The 17,331-nt window shown below is 45.6% G+C and overlaps 1 protein-coding gene across 1 annotated transcript in view; it reads right to left on the bottom strand.

Annotated features, from left to right (window-relative positions):
* Nucleotides 1–17,331, bottom strand: part of LOC145451892 (uncharacterized) — a 54,732-nt gene that overhangs the window by 12,058 nt on the left and 25,343 nt on the right. Inside the window, exons 14-23 of the mRNA XM_080330111.1 lie at nucleotides 16,260–16,460; nucleotides 13,068–15,401; nucleotides 12,039–12,495; nucleotides 10,528–11,674; nucleotides 10,276–10,440; nucleotides 10,022–10,205; nucleotides 9,267–9,442; nucleotides 7,183–7,333; nucleotides 6,250–6,419; nucleotides 3,856–4,094 (exon numbers count right to left, since the gene is read on the bottom strand). Coding sequence (XP_080186237.1) covers nucleotides 3,856–4,094; nucleotides 6,250–6,419; nucleotides 7,183–7,333; nucleotides 9,267–9,442; nucleotides 10,022–10,205; nucleotides 10,276–10,440; nucleotides 10,528–11,674; nucleotides 12,039–12,495; nucleotides 13,068–15,401; nucleotides 16,260–16,460 — 5,224 coding nt within the window. The remainder of the gene's footprint in view (nucleotides 1–3,855; nucleotides 4,095–6,249; nucleotides 6,420–7,182; nucleotides 7,334–9,266; nucleotides 9,443–10,021; nucleotides 10,206–10,275; nucleotides 10,441–10,527; nucleotides 11,675–12,038; nucleotides 12,496–13,067; nucleotides 15,402–16,259; nucleotides 16,461–17,331) is intronic.

Below are 17,331 nucleotides of genomic sequence, written 5' to 3'. Positions count from 1 at the left end.
GCTTTTTCATGAAATTCCAACCCAATATAGGCTTAGACACTTCCGTTATCACAAAAGGACATTCAAGTGGCTCATTATCACCGAACTGCAACATCAAAGTCTTAGTGCCATACGCATTAATCACAGAGCCATTCCCTCCCCGAAATTGCCATTTCGGCGTATAATGCCGCATTACATGTTCACTCGCTGGTAAATTAGAAATCATGGAACCACTGTCACACAAGAAATTCAAACCATTTAACTTATCAAACGCATAAGCCAGATGTTCAAAATCGAAAGAATTAATACTTGGAACACTCGAACGAAAGCCACTGCCATGTAGTCATGAACTACGATCAAAATATTTACATCCGCGATCGCATGAAAAGCTCCGATCACCATATCGATGATGATTCTGGCATACCCATCCAGTATTACTGCCACCTCGGGTACCAACGTTGCCGCCCCGATAATATCGCATACCTCCGCGGTTTGACTCAGCCCCATTCTGCGTCATGGGAGAATGGTTCAAAGAGTTATTGCAATCATCACTTGGTTGCACTTTAACATCGGCCCCTTTCAATTCCGCCATCTGCTTCTCCATCCTAGCAAGTTGCTTATTTATCGACTCGATAAACTTCGTATCTTCCTCAGCTCTAACCGCGCGCAAATCTCCCTGTTTTCCCACACTTACTTCATTAGTTTCAATGGATTTATTACCGGGATTCGACCCCCAATACAGCTCAACCGCGCGCTGACACATAGTATCAAAATCATCTCTATAATGTCCACGCAATGCGAAAGCGATGTCAGGTCTGCAGTACTGCAAGAACACATGGCGCTTGAACCCCGCCATATACGGTGAATTATCGGTACCCGCAAACTCATTAATCCGCGATCGCAAATCTCTGGGATCCATACCGGGAACTGCCTCGGCATAAAATTTATCCAACTTCTGATTAATCGGAACATCAAAACGGTCCAACAAAACCTTTTTAAGCAAGTCGTAGCAATTGGGATCATGTGGGCTAGGAATAATCCCGTCAATAGCGGCGAAATGTGCGTCATTCAAGTTCTCCTACAAAATGAGATATTTATCTTTTTGCGACCTTACATTTTTGCCCGCGAGATGATGTTCTAATATCCGGAAATACCGCGCCGGTTCCTGCTTGTTAAAAGGTCGATTGATAGTGATCTCGCAAGAGGTGAATCTGTCCAGAGATTCGTTGTCACTACTCTCCACTTCCATTTATGACAGTGAATAGCAATTGCTCATGCGAGAATTGAAAATGATTACCTTTTCCGTAGCCCGTACACGCAAATGTCGTACTGCACACAGACGAATATTCCAGCAGCAACACCAACTCAGACTTTATCACAAAATAGCGGCTATATCACTGAGAAAACAAAATTACAATGAACACCATGGAATTCACCCAAACTTACTAGCAATTTCTAATTGTCATTAACCTGTTCAACGGACATAAAAATTTCCCAAACACACAATCATACAACATATCTCGAAACTCTGATATGACTAAACAAATACTTCTGATATTTATACAGTTCAATACACACTCCACCACCGTCTATGAAACCGCAATAAAATGCAAATCCCTGTCCGGGAAAGCTACTTAACTTCAAAATACGTTATAATCCTTCGTCTCTTCTGAATAGGCACTTTTCGTTGTCGTTTCTTCTGCGAGAACGTCGCGACGGCTTTTGCTGCTCTTCGTGTCGACTCGAATCCTTCGTTTCTGTCGTTGCTGTATTGCTCTTTCTCTCCGTCGTGCAAGGCGAATCTTTATATTGTCTTCGGTCGGCCGGTCGTCGTGATTAATAAAATATCGGGGTCACCATTTAACGCAGAGCGAACGTTTGTAGTTGTATAATTGTATATCTGACTCCAAGATGTATTATTGACTCCAAGAAGGTTGCGTTTACAATTCGCTGCGTGTTTCTTCTTTCGTTCGACGAACCGGCGTAACCGCGCCGTACGGCCTTGTTGGCTGACGTACCACGAAGCCTGTCTATTGGACACGTATTCGATGGATCACACTGACGAATATATTTTGTTTCTGTCTCCACGACGTGTAACTTTATTGAATCACGTACGACAAAGTAACGGACTTCCGAATCAGCGAAATATCAAGAATTGAATGACCGTCTCTCATAGCCACGAGAGAGTACATGCCAAATTGTTATCTACGTTCACACGACAAAATATACGACTCACAGAGGTCTTATCAGGTCTCAGTTCAGGGAATTACGTAAGGTCTACCAACTCCTTATCGACTAATATTTAAATGGCGTTATACCAATATACTCCGTTAACCCTTTGCGACCGGCGGTCTAGTATACTAGACCGCGACTGTTTAACGCAGAGGAGTCGATATTTAGTCCAAGATAGCTAGACCTGTATTGGTCATAAACGATCGCAATCGGTTTGTATGTATAGCTCTTATAAATACGCATACATCAGACCATGTATAACCTAATGTTGCAATGTATATCCTGCTTGAAATGCTGATTGAACACGCAAAAATGTTTCCCGCAAAATTGAATTTGTAATGATGTTCGCGCGAGTGACCGCCTGAAATATAAACCATTGTATATTCCGTTCTAGACGTCATATAACCGATTACAGTTATCTTCTATGACTTATTGTTCGTCATACTATTCTATGAAAGTCCTTATATCGAAGATTAGCACGTAGAATATGTTTCAAATTGACGTGAAAGAAGCATACCTTATTACGTGAAAATCATGGCTGCGTGAGATGGCCCGACTCGTTGTGGTTTCAAACAGATATACAATTGCTTCAGGCAATAGCAAATTATACATATGGTTAGCCATTATCCTGGCATATCTATCAATATCCCTATCATGGAGCTTAGTTTTGTGTAAGAAAGCCGACACCAGCCCTAACACTGCACAAATAAGCGTGCGAGTTAGGCTATTTTTGTACCCGAGCCTGTGATAACAACATCATAGAGGCAGTTATGTATCTGTTTTAGATGGCACACAAAGTTACTGTTGGCTTCTATGACTACTGTTGATCATACATGGGACATTACCCGTGTAGAATACAGTTCAAATTGGTGCGAAATAAAGCAATGTATCACGTGAAATGACTTCCCGAGCGTATAAGGGCACTGGGCAGTGTCGAATAAGGCAATATGTGTATGTGTATACTTACGGATCCCTTGCAGTTGCAAGTTACATATAACAAGCAACTGGGGTTGATAACACTTCAATAGCATGGAGATGTATACTAACGGCAAAATTGCCAAGGCAGTTACTATGTTATGTAGAACTGGGCGCGCGTTGCCTTCAGCGGGAATACGAGATTACGTAATCGATTACTCATCGGCGGCGACCGCGTGATTGTGCTTATCATGTCTACCTTTCCAAGATCGTAGCGCTGGGCTATGAAGCGCTATAGTAGCATGTAATGTCTCGTTGGAACGTAGAGATTCATGCGGAAGTCAATCAGGTGGTCATATACTAAGAGAGGGTCTAGGTATGACGTCAGGAGATATAGATGAACAAAATTGCATTTTATTTTCAAGAAATCGAGAACATTTTCTCGCATAACGCTATTCCCTCTGGCGTCTGAGCCGTGAGAGTATCTCAGACCGCTAGGCGGCTACTCCAGGTTTACGGCAATATATTGGGCGTCGATTTAAGCCATACGGATGGCATTTTATCGTTTTTTATGTGGATGCAGTAAAATTTTGGTCAGTAGGCCGGCCGGTTACAAAGGGTTAAAGATGTCACGAAATCATGTTTTATACATTCCTAGCAAGTAAAATTGTAGTCATACCCTAGTTCAGAGGATTCCCCCAACTACGGCAAGAGAAACCCCCATATCACCTGCCCAACGATTCCACCCTTCCCAGGCACGTCGAGTAGCAGATATTGTGGGCGATCACCACCGACGGGTACAGGCTTTGAAAGTCGACCACGACCACCGGCACCCGGTAAAACCTAGACTCCGGTTCCATCACCAGGGCGATGACCTCGGGCGCGCGCATCTGGGCACGCTGCAGCACGCTCGGAGTGACGGCGACCATGTTGCGAGCCCTGGCGGTCCGCAGGAGCATGCTCTCCACCTGCGCGCGAGAGAAGACGACTGCATTCACGGATGTGGCTTGGGTAAAAGTGGAAGCGATGCTACAAAAATAGACTTGCGTATGCTCCAAATCAGTGGTTCTCAGCCTTTTTGTCCTTGCGGATCAATAAAATTTAAAAATTATGTTGCAGCCTGGCACAACAAACAAAATTAACCTAAATTAACATCACGACTAGGGTTAGTTCGGATATCAATAATTTTCACTATCCGGATAACGGATATATCCGGATATTTTGGAATTTACCTAACCGGTTAACCGGATAATAACTGCTAAGTGAGACAATCGATTTCATTAGGTCTGCATGTAAAACGGATCGCAAAATCTTATTGTAGAGTACCTACCTAAGCGCGCAGTATGAGCGAATACGAGAAAAACCACGCAAATTTAATGTTCACTGCTTCTGCAATGCCCTCTTTATAAAGCACAGATGCATCAATTGTGGGATCCTGTAGCCGGGACCGGAGTTTTGTAACAAAGAGTCCACGTTCATTGAATGCTTTTTCAGCTTCCACAGTAGTGGGCTGAATAGAAAGCAGCGCTTCGTAGAGAGTCAAAAGGTTGGCAGGTCGTACGCCGGAAACTTCAACAGCTTTACATCCTTTTGACCATCCTTATGTTTGGGTTTGGAGTACTAGAAGGACGACTAGCTGATACTGGAATTGATGCCGACATGATACCTCGCTCTAATTCACGTGATCAGGCACGCAGCCAGCCGAAAATGTAGGGGGATTGAAATAAAATCAGGGGGTTTCGATTTTTCTTCGAATTAATCATCAGCGGAAATCAATTACGCTTGCACGCACGCACATTTTTGCGAACATTCGATGTCATTCAGCTTCGCGGTGTCACTCTCAGAATCACGAATTAGAATACACTTAACGGCATATCGTCAACAAGCCGTCGAGAGATAGGAGCCAATGCATGCTGGGTCCGAGATGGTTAGGCCAGCGATTATATCGTTCGTAGGCCTATTGCAGATGCGATTGTGTAGGTCAACGATAACATCGTGTGCACCAAGCCTATGAAGATGCGATTGTGCAGGCCAGCGATGGAATAGTGTGTACACTGCACATGGCCTATTGCAGATGCGATTCTTCAATCCAGTGGAACTATCGGCTTGTTGAAGACGCGATAAATCAGGTCAGAGACAATAGCCGAGCGCGCGGCAATCAATGACCTAATTTAACGATCTTCTCAGCAGGAGATCGCGTCACATTACATTGTGCAATGTGTACAGACGCATCTCGCTAATTGGCAACACGCTGATCGTTAATCGGCCGCGCCAACACTGAATACGACTTATTGAAGCTTACTAAAACGTGTAAAATGCATTAGCAACGATTCTTTTTTATCCGGTTAACCGGCAGAAAAATATCCGGATATCAGATAGTGAAAATACCTGCGGTTAACCGGTTAACCGTTATCCGGATAATCCAACCCTAATCACGACATATACATGCAACTAAAAGGTATATATTTTTAAAGTAATGTGAGTTTGCTAGACTCCATTCTACCGCTAAATGTCACTGAATTGTACTGTCGAAATTTAACGAGCTTTGTTTTAAAGCGTCTTCTTAAAGTTTGAACATATACTATTCCTAACCGAGTTTTCGGCTAATTTTAAACAGTTTCGCACGACACTTGCAGCATTGTAACGTACACTACGTCCAAAGCAGAAGAAGACCTGATCTCCATGTATTATTAGATCATTTCATTTCTCTCATCAATGGACAAGCGTCGACTTCTTGCATTAAACACAAAAAATCCACAATCTCCATTATCAAAACAAAATAAATGCAATCACAATTACTTTTCCAAGAATTGTAATCGTAATCAAGTACCGGTGCTGTTTTTGCTGTAATCATAATCATAATAATCATAATCATAACTCAGGAGTAATCGTAGTTGATTACATTGATGCAGTAATCGCGCCATGTCTGCTTGAAACAGGTACAGGTACCACGGTACAGTGACTTTATTCCGAATGATTCGAACAACCAATTTTCCGGGTGAAAAGTCACCATGATGGAAGGATCATAGTAGCATTGCCGTACCGCTTTCTGCCCCTCGTTCTTATAGCGACACATTAATTCTAATTATCAAAAAACAAGCCCAATATGAGAGAGTAACCAACCCGAAATTGCGATCCTCTGGTGAGAACTTCGTAGAACTGGATCCCGAACAACCGCGCCAGTTCCGACGTACGTCCGATGAAATCCTGCTGAACCAGCAGGCGCATGTTTCCGCGAACACGGGACACGTAGTAGTCGATCACGCGGTACCGATGGCAGTGATATTCCAGGCCTGGACAAATACGGAATCACACGCGTTCAAAACTGCTAGGCATCCTAAATGGCTCGTTCAAAGTAGCAATTGAGCAGTATATAATATATTCATATTGAAATAAACCGGACTATTTTCGGTTGACACTCGTCAGGGGTAATCGTCCGCAACAAGTAGAGAATTAGAAGGAACATTGTACATCAACAATCGTATCACAAAATATGACGTCACCAGTTGTGTTTCCCCTTTTCCAGTTTCCACTTATGCAATGTTTTCCAATCCTCTACTCTACCCCCGACGGAGTGTCAGCCGAAAATATCCGGGTTCATTTCAATATGAATATACTATCCAATTGTATATATTGACGTTCTGTACCTCCAAGAAGCTGCTCAAAATAGCTAGTGTCGAACAACGATTGTCATAACTGCAAAGTATTCAAAGCAGCAAGACGTTCAAAATAGCTTGTGTCAAAACAGAGAGTGTCATAATAGCAAGCAATTCAAAATAACCCAAGGCCCTAGCACTCGCTATTTTGCCCGAATATCATAAATGCGACGTACCCGAGCACTAAAGGAGGTGTGGCGTATGCTAGTGGGTCTTGTACTACTCAACTTAATTGAGCGGTTATGCTTTCAGACTAATTCCACTTATTCTTGGACAGTTTTCAATTTCTCAAGTAAAACTAGACCAAAAATATTTGCTTTCTACTCAATTCCACTCAAAAACAACTCTACAGGGCAAGAATTGCACAGTAATCACACAAAATCAAACTGCCATTACTCACCAGACCGCGACGGAGGGTCAAACCAGTTTGTCAAGGTTCTATGGTCGTATCGCGGATGACGTTCGTGGAGCATGTGAAACGCTACGCTTTCGAAGCTGTAATCGTACAACGCCAGTTCCGTACGCATCAATCTCCATAGGTTAAGGACCACCTGCGAAATAGAAATATGACCTGTCTATTCATGTCTCTCAAACCGGGATAACATCAGTATATAACGGTCAAATTTTAAAGTTTATGAGACAAGTGTACTTATACAGGATATTAGATTTCACATGCAGAGAAAAACCGCACATCAATCTCCATACAAGTGGGTAACCATTAACCGCTTACTATTTACTGTGCAGACAGCAAACCAATTTTTCATAAATTTGCAGCAACCGTTATGTCGAGCAACAAAGCAAAACACACACTAGTTCAGAGGTCTGAAACACGCGGCCCGCGGGCCGCATGCGGCCCGCCAGATCATTTTGTGCGGCCCGCGACGGCAGTTCGGATTTTTAGGTATTCGACAATATTTAACTGCAACATATCTTTTTTTAGATTTGAGAACTTGAAATTCGCTCTAAAACTACTCCGAAATCCTGAAACTATACTCATCAAACTTCACCATCGCATCACTTTCAAAAGTTACCATGAGGTGGAAAATCTGCTTTATACGTCACATTGCTTGTTTATGGTGATAGTACTTGACTCGTTGATAATTCGTGACTGAAAATTGTGATTTGTACTTGGGCGCGACGTTTTGAGAATTACCCGAACGCGCACTGAATGGGAGAAAAAATAAGGATGACTCGAGTTGAGTCGGTTGAAACGTTACAATCAGAGAAGGACATGTGACTGGGAAAGCCGTGACTTGGTACAATCACAGACGCAACAAACTATCAAAATGTTATAGTAAATGAACTGAACAAACTGAAATGGTAATATATCAAAAGGCCGTAGCTTGCGTTGCGGAGCGTATTTAGCTATCCAAGTAGGCCGGTATGGCAACCATTGACATTCTGTCCCCCCTCTTAATGTGAAGTTAGTTATTTCCTGCGTAATATTGGGTCTCTTTAACCATGGTAATATTGCCTATTGAAGGTAACGCCAATGGATTCGTCAGCGACTAGAAATTTATATTGCTATGGCACATTAATCAGTCAGCAGTTGTCATTGATCTGTAAATCTAACGCTGATTTAATTTTACTTTGGTTATGGCATGATCAATAGCCAAGTTATCAGGAGTATGCCCGCAACCCAGATTAGGATGTATTGCTCCAATGCTTCGATCAGATCAATATTTGTTAAACTTTTATATCATCTACCAATAATTGCGGCACGTCAAATGTCTGCTAGCTGCCAAATTATAACGCTACAGCTTTTACGATATCATGAGATGTATTTAGGTACTCTCGCATGGTGTCTATAACTACATATTTTGACAGACTATGCCAAGTACAGCAACAATTTTATTCAAACATTTGAAAATGTGATCTTTTTCGTATACCAGGCGTGAATTCACAATAGTAAATTACATTTCGCTTTGCGTGTTGTCTGCCAGTCTGCAAGGTCCCGTAAAATAAGGCCCATACTTGGAAATACATTGAAAACCCCTATTATTGTTGCTGTGGCCCGCGGCGCCATCAAAAACTAGAAATTGGCCCGCGACCACATTTGAGTTTGAGACCTCTGCACTAGTTATTACTATGAGTGTCGTACAGGCAAATATAAATTTGAAATAGTATTTCAATCGCGTCAAAGGCATCAAAAAGCTGCCGGGTCGATTATAACTGGCTTATCTTTTTTGTACACAATGCATACGATTCTCTCTGAATACAAGAACCAATAACATCTCTGCATCTCGGGTTATTTGTATATATTTCTCTTAAGTACCGCCACTGTGTGGTGTTATACGCCTGTTATATGGTTATTACTTGCAAATATTGTGTCACGGCCGACATTCTTTTTGCTATGCACAAAGTTAACTATATTTACTCACGTTAGTTGGCTCCTGAGAGTTATTCAAAATGCTTAGAGCAGAATCAACTGGGCAATATCACCGTCTTGTTTCAATGTATAATAGAAATAACACATATAATCACCCTTCCGACGATATGCAATTCAGAAGCATTGTCGGCACCGTAGACGTCGCTGTCGGCGCTGTGCCTGTTGCGCTGTTCGTCGGACGGAATTCTCGATATGGCTCGGCAAAGGTCGCAGCGCAAATGGGCGGCGCGCTGTAGCAGGTAGCCCCAGGACAGCATCTGCACTTCGTAACCTTTAAAAAGATGGGCGCGCGTGAAATTTTGCGAAATCAGTCGTCGATGATTCGTCGCTTCTATTTTTTCAGTGTGAGTGGATGTATTTTTAGACTACTACCACTTTTGCTCAACAATTTTTAGGTGAAACTACTCACTTTTTAAACTTAGCACTTTGTAAGTTAGAAAGTAGGATTGGTATATATTAGCAGCATTTTTACGAGATAAATTGTAACAATTACCGGGCGAAACATCCCTGAATCACGATTACCGAACATATTTATGAAAAACGCAATGATTTTCAGTGTCATCAATCACTTTGTGCCGGTCACGATTATAAATTCTGCAATTTTGAAAGAAGCCCCCGTTGATTAACTGCTAGAACCATTGAACCCCTCGATCAAATTCATACCTTGAAACTAATTACCAGCATTTTTTACAATTTCATTGTCTACTTCACTTCAAATAGTTTTAATGCCTTACATATCTCTACTTCTAATCGAGTAGAAATATTCAGCATTACTTCTACTTCTACACGAGTATCAAATCAACGCTGTCCTCTTGACGATATCAGGATGCCGATCGCGAATCTCACGTACCAACTAGTATATCCGGATCCCAGCGGTGCATGAATTGCGCAAAGAGCAGGAAAAGCTCCGTCTCGTCGGTGACGTAGCGCACGTCCAAACTCGTGACGCCAGACTTTTTAAACAGTTCCCTTTCTCGGGCTGTAAAATTCGGTGCGGAAGACGTAGACGGTGCATTCATAGTGGCGTCGCCATTCTAAAACGATAAAATGAAATATTTGGTCAGAATGTAAAAAAATAAATAATCCATGATCGAACGCGAATACCTTAGAGGAGGAAGATGGGTCTACCGCGATCACGCCGGTCCTCATCCCTATTTCGGACCCGGTCCAGGAGTCGCTGTCCAGACAGTAGAAGAGGCATCTGATTTCGTCCATGTCTGGATCGGGTCGAAGGTCGATCCGCGTTTTCACATGCAGTTCCAAACTCACCTATAACAAATGATTGTGATGATTATATTTTTACTACCAGATCTATAACGTGTGACTCATATAGAGGAGATAGAATAGAAAACTCACCGTTGTTACATGCTGGACGACATGCAACGACTTCGCCTCGCCGAGATGCTGCTGCAAACCTTTAAAGCCGTAAGTATTATCGAGAGTCGGCCCGTCGACTTGCGAACCCCTCTTCGACCCCTGCGACGGGGTGCTAAGACTCAAAGAGTTCGAACCAGGCGACCTTTCACTCCCGGCGTCGCCTCGATTTGAAAATTTCTTGGAAAGCAACACTTTCCGCAGTCCGGATGGCTGCGGGTGGGTGTGCGGGGACTTTTCCGAAATAGGCGAGACCGTCGCAGGCCCGTCCGGGTTAGCGCGCGAGGCGTAACTCAACCTCTTGTGCGCGTGCTTGCTTTGACGTTTGTCTCCCGCGCTTGGTGTGCTCTGCGGTCGCTTTTTAATGGACCCCTCGTGTACGGGGGCATCCTCAGCCGAACTGCCCCGACTATCCAAAAACCCATCGCTCATTTCAGAGGTCAAAGGTGACCCACCGATTTTCGAGTCACACCCGACAGGCGATAAAGCCACGGAGAAGGGGACGTCCGAATTCGAGGCTTCATCGCACTTTTTTACAGGGCTACCCTCGATCGGTTTCAGCGTTAATCTTTCAGAGTCCCCGCTTTTGATGCGGTCCACATCTGCCACGTCAAAGCTGACCCGCCTGGGCCGGCCGGTTGACGTGGTCGGGGACGTGAAAGAGAGAGAACGACGTAGTGACGGCGTTGGGGTTTTTACGGGGAGGTCCCCACCTTTGTTGCTAACGCTGGATTCAGGCAGGTCAGACTCGGTCCGAAATTTTTCATCCGTCCGGGTCTTCTTTTTGCTGTCCAACCATTCTTGGACGTCGCGCCACGTCGGCGGCGAGAGGGCAGGTCTCAAAATAACATCGCCACCCTCCAAAAAAACCTCGGACAGTCTCGGGTACTGAGACAGCTTGGACGCCGCGTCTAAGTGGTCCCAGACGTGCACGTTTACAGGCAGAATTGCGGCCGCTTTTTGCCTCATCGCACAACTGTCCGATTCCCTGTAATTCCTACCAGCCGTTGCCATGACAATCCAATGACGAATGCCCCCCTCTATGGGCAATGATGACGCGTGCTCGGGTAGATCGCAAGCGGATTTTCGGGGTTTGGGTCGCTTGACATAAGGGGGTAAATTTGACAGTCTGAAACGAAACGAAACCGCTAAAATAGCATACATAGACCGAGTGCCCCGCCGCTGGCAAGTGAGCGCCTAACTAACGCGGTGCCCCGTCACTTGCACCGTAAAAAAAGAAGTGTCCAGCTAATTGCACGCGAGCATCGTAAGATCAAGTGCCCCGCCACTTGCGCACCTAAGCACCATAAAAAACAGGGCCCCGGCACTTGTACCGTAAAAAAATCAAGAGCCCTGCCAATTGCACGTAAACATAAAAAGACAAGTGCCATGACACTTCCGGTAAGCCCCGTAGCAAAAAAACAAGTGCCCCGCCGTCAGAATGTAAGCACCACAAAATCACAGTCTCTAAGTAACCAATCTGTCATGCTGACCTATTGCTCGGTGCCCCGGCGTCAGCGGCGTTTCCGTAAAACGGCTCGTCCGACGACAAATGGCTGGCCTGTCCTGAAGAAACCAAGTCCTGCATGACGACTGCGGGCGACGGAGGCTTGTCCGAGGTGGTGTAAAACTTCTCGACGGCGATGGACCGCGATGTAAGTGTATCGCTTTGCTTGCCCGGGGGTGACGGTGGTCCGGCGTTATCGTTAGGGTTTGTCGTCCTCGCCATTCGAATGTCCTTGGCGTTTGAGGTTGCAACATGTTTTGCGGTTGATTTCCGATCGTTGCGCGTCTCGGCCTTTTTCGCGTCTCCTCCGGAACAGGATTTGTGACCGCCGGCCCGGTCCGGTAATTTGGGGCGCCGTGACTCGGGTTTCAATTCGGTCGCTTCGTTGGCAACCAGATCGCAGCATTCGCGAAGCACTTTCGACGCAACTTCGCCCGTTTCCTCTAGTAAAAAATTGATAAACATTATAAATAAAAAATAATAACTCTTTGTCGATTACTGCAGGAGATAGTTGGTTACTAAAAGTTAGCCACAGTCGATAGTCCTCAGGACAGTCGACCGAGAAGTTTCAAGTGAAATGAATTTGGCAATATCAATATTATTATGAAAGCGATGCATCAATATTGTAGTAAGAAATTGGAAAATGAGCGTAAATTGCGATATATTTATGGTACTTGGTACTTGGTATAAGTGCATGTAGTAATGTCTTTGGGTTAGGTTAGGGTTCACAGTCGACACACGTAGAGCAACCGAATAGTATATTCATATTGAAATGAGCCCGAATATCTTCAAGCTGCCACTCCTCAGGGGTAATCGTCAGCAACTAGCAGAGAATCGGAAAGAACATTGCATATCAGCAATCGTATATACTAGTTGCTGACGATTACCCCTGACGAGTGTCAGCCAAAGATATTGGGGTTCATTTAAATATGAATATGCTGTACTGTATTCTGCACCTCCAAGAAGCCCTTCACGTGCAGCAGCGTTAATTGAATACCAATAATCAAAAGCACACCTTGAGATTCCGTAACACACGCCGAAAATCGCCCCGACATATCTGAACTCGCATCAGCCGACGCAGTCTCCTTAGTAACACCCCTTCCGCACGTCAACGTCGCCAGAGCCACGATCGCTTGCGACTCGCCCATTGTCACTGTTACAGACGACCGATTCCCCAATGCCACACCTCCAGCCGGAAAAGACTCGTCGATGACATCGTCGGTTTCGGACGCATCATCTGTAGAATCCGAATCGTAGATCCGAAACTGCGCCCCGTCTGTGTCCGCGGATTCCGCGGGCCCGCTTTTTTTCCTCACTATTTTCAAGGGCTTGAGTTCGTCGGAGGTTTTCGGCCCGAAATTTTCCGAGCCGCCCCGGTCCGCAGGCGGCAAAGCGGAAATCTGCGGCTTGCCCCTGCCAGCCGGGGCCTTCTTCAGAGTCAGCTTCAACCTGGGAGAGTCCGACTTGAGATCGACCGACGACACCATGTACTCTGGGGTTGAAAACGCGATTTTGGTCCGACCCGTCTTCAGACACTTCGTTTTCACCCCAACATCAGCCCCGTCGTCATCGGACGACACGTCGGGGGCTTTCCCATGGGCGCGTTTCCGTGCCGGCGACCGCCCCGGCAAATCTCCCGGGCCTGACACGGCTGCCCCGCCCTCATCGTCGGACTTGTGCGGTTCGGCCGGGACAACCTCCCATTCACCCGTGGCAGAGTTCAGAATCAGTTCCTCGCCTGGTTGCGGCGTGGGACGCGGGTCGGGGGACAGGGTTGATTTTCCGGGTCGCGCGTCTGCGCTTTTTGGCGGGGCACTCGCTTTTTCTCGTTCGGACGCTTTTGTCGAGTCGTACATATCCTGCGACAATTCAAATGACTCGGCAGTCTTCCTGTCTCCTGAAGACGACGACCACCCGGACAGCGATATGGTGGGCGTGTCTGGCGGGGCATCAAAATCGCAAATCTGTTTCCGCTTGCGCTCGGCTGATTTCGGGATAAAATCCTGCTTTTTCGCTGCGTTTAAAGCGCTTTGCTTCATAATTCCGTATGGAGTCTTAGCGGATGGCAACTGTGCGTCTGCTTGTGTGTTTGAGCAAATCGGTATTGCGGGTTTGTATTTCGTTTTTTTCTTCGAATTCTTACTTTTCGGCGCATTTTTCGGCTTAGCCGCGCATTCAAAGGGTGCCGAATTAACATGGTAGCCACGGCGTGGCGTTACCGTTTGACATGTGCCTTTCAAAAGCACCGAAAACAGAGTACTTTGCCGTTGACACCGCGGTATTGCGACTGCCGACTGAACGATACCCTGACTTTTCGGGTCCAGGCCCGTAAACTTGTAAAACCCCGATTTAGAGCCGGCCCGGTCTCGGGCAACGGCCGTGTCGACGTACGTCAGCGTCTGCACCAGGCCCTGCGATTGCACGCACACTTGGGACGCGGCTTTCGGAAAGGGAAAAGGTGAATTCGACACGTAGAATTGCGTCTTTTTAGATTTACTTTTTGGCTTTGGCGCCGCGGGCGCCGTAGTTTTTGGCCAGTTCGGATTTGGTATTTTCTCAACTTTCACATCACAACCGCCAGCCTCCCTTTTAACTGCCCCCGGGTCAAAGTAAGGCCGCGCCACTGCACCACCCTGCGTCCCTCTGCCTTCGGAATTGTTGATAGAGTGAACGTGATGATGGTGGTGCACGTGTGTGTGAAACACTTGAAGTGGCGTGTCTAAGACACTGTTAGGCCTGGGAATTTGTCCAGGGTCGCGATAATACTGGTTGAAAGCGTACGGATACGATGACTGCGGCGGGGTACACCGAGACGGTGTCCCAGGGGTGTTGAAATACGAGCAGTTTGGTTTGTTTTGTGGTTCGAAACAGTGATTACCAGCGTTGTACCCGTAAGGCTTTGGGGCAGATAAGTTATTTTGTATTTCTTTCATGTGTGCGTCGTTGTACAGCGCGGGTGATGCAACGTCTTTACGCCACTGATTCGCGACAGTGCCGGGTCTCGTGACTTGGGTCACGTTGGGCAAGTTTTGCCCCGGGTAACAAGACTGCGGCCTGTTGTGGGTGGTCGGCATCACCCAGTTCTCATTCACAAACGGCGCGTTTGGAAATGGTGTTTTCGCACGTCGCGCTGCTGGTACCTGGGTTTTGGGCGGGGCTTGTTTTTTCGGGGCCGCGGTGGCGTTCTGGGGAGGGTTCAGCGGCGTCGGGGCAGGGGCAGGGTAGGCGATTGTCTGCGGCGGATTGTTGTCGCCCGGCTGGGTGGGCGAGGTCATCTCGTCGATGAACTCCATCAGGGTTTCTTTTTCGAATTGGTCCAAATTGGCGCTTGCCCCGGCACGAAACGCTTCTGAAAAAGTTCGCAAATCAATTTCGGATCGAAACAATAATATAGCCATCGTTGGTACTTGAGTTGAAATAGAAGCAAAAAAGCACGTATTCTAGGTCTAGTCTTCCTTAAAAATACGAACGCAGCTCTGACTCGGTCACGATTTTTTGTGACTCGACTCGAGTCAATTTGTGCACATCTCGAACCAAGTCATATAACTCGTGTCTAGGACGGGCAAGACAGACATTTCATTGTAACTTCGAAGAAGAGCAAGGTCACCATGTTTTTGTTATTTCGGCTGTCAGTCCCGATACTTTGAAAATAGGGCCAGAAACTGGTGGTACTGAGAAATTACGATATTTTTAATGCGAGTCATTCGATATCACTCGAGCAGAGTTGAAAAAAGTGGCTTAATCCAGATCGATCTCAAAACTGAACAGTGAACACAATCACTTCGACTCAGACTCGAGTCACAACACTATGACTCGGACTCGACCCTCTACTCACTGACTTGGACTCGACTTGACTCGAGTCAAAACTTCAAAAGTGAGATTGACTTGTGACTCGGAAACTTGTGACTTGGTTACAACCCTGCCGATAATTCAAAAATATGGCAAGAAACAGTTCTCTATCTGTTTAAATAAGCATGTCTAGAGTGAGAAAAATGGGTACATAATGAATTATAGGCCTTCGATATCACCCAAGTGTTTCACAGAAGTTAGAACTCAATAACGAACACTGAAAACTATGACTTGAACTTGACCAGTTACTCTATTACTTGGACTCGGTGGTGAATAGAAAATGACTCGGAACCTTGTGACTCGGCTACAAACCTGGCTCACACAACGGCATATATGAGAGATTTGCTAAAATTCTTACTGGACGGTCCGTTCGAAGTGACGTCTTCGAAGACTTTGTCGAAATGCTGCAGCATGGTCTCGTTTTTGTCTCGGGTCGAGTCGGGGGCCGTTTCGGGGCGTTCCTCCTTCTGACCTTCGGCAGGATGGTCGGCGATGAGTTGTTCGAGTCCGCCCATGTTCTTGAAGAGCGAGTCGTCCACGAGGTCGAACATTTTCGAAGCTGAATTCGAAATGGACTGAGTGGTGTACGACACACGAACTTAGTCGCAAGTGAACTGGGCAAGGCGCCAAGGTTGTCATTTAGCGATGTTCATGGCCATATCTGGCTATACTATAGATCTGCGGTTATCAAACTGGAGGGCAGGTCCTCCCTGGGGGGCGTGAAAGTACCTGAGAGGAGGCGCGAAGTCGCCTTAGAGAAATGGTGTTTCTTGAACTCAGAATGAGTTCAATTTCTGCTGAAACTTCCAAGTTTCAACAATGGCAATAATCTCAATTATATTTCGATTTTAAATGTCATAATTGTGTTGCACCATCCACACACTGATTCAAGATTTTGACTGAACCGTGAATGTGACTGCATCCAATAAAATATGAACTGGAAATTATATCGTGCTCCACGCGATTTACCTCCAGTTCATAATCATTGTCTGAATTCCATATTTGTGAAGTGTCTTAACAGCCATACCACACCACCTTCCATGCCACCAAACGATACGTTGGGATTGCAAATATTCTTTTCGTTCATTTTAATTTTTGATATCATATGACGATAAGGGGTGTGCGGAATCTTTCACTATCGTCAAGGGTGCTGTGTCGAAAAAAGGCCGAGAAACGCTGCTGTAGATGGTCGGTAAATTACTGTATGATAAAACAATATTTGGCCGTGAAAACAAACAGAATTTACGGTCAAATTGTCTGGCAAATATAACACAAAGAAGCAGGGCCTACGCCGAATGTGGCACGCAGCAACTTTGTACCTGTCAATTCGAGCCGAGTCGCGACTCAGACAGACCAGTCCATTACCACTTCTACTAGACAGTTTTCAGTCGCTTAGACAAAATCAGGCCGAGAACACTTACTTTTCTACT

This window comes from Botryllus schlosseri, chromosome 12, assembly GCF_051294905.1.
Source record: "Botryllus schlosseri isolate E-star chromosome 12, Bs_hap1, whole genome shotgun sequence".
In the NCBI taxonomy this organism is placed as follows: Eukaryota; Metazoa; Chordata; class Ascidiacea; order Stolidobranchia; family Styelidae; genus Botryllus; species Botryllus schlosseri.
Note: the sequence above shows the minus strand (reverse complement) of the source record. Positions and strands in the feature narration are given on the sequence as shown.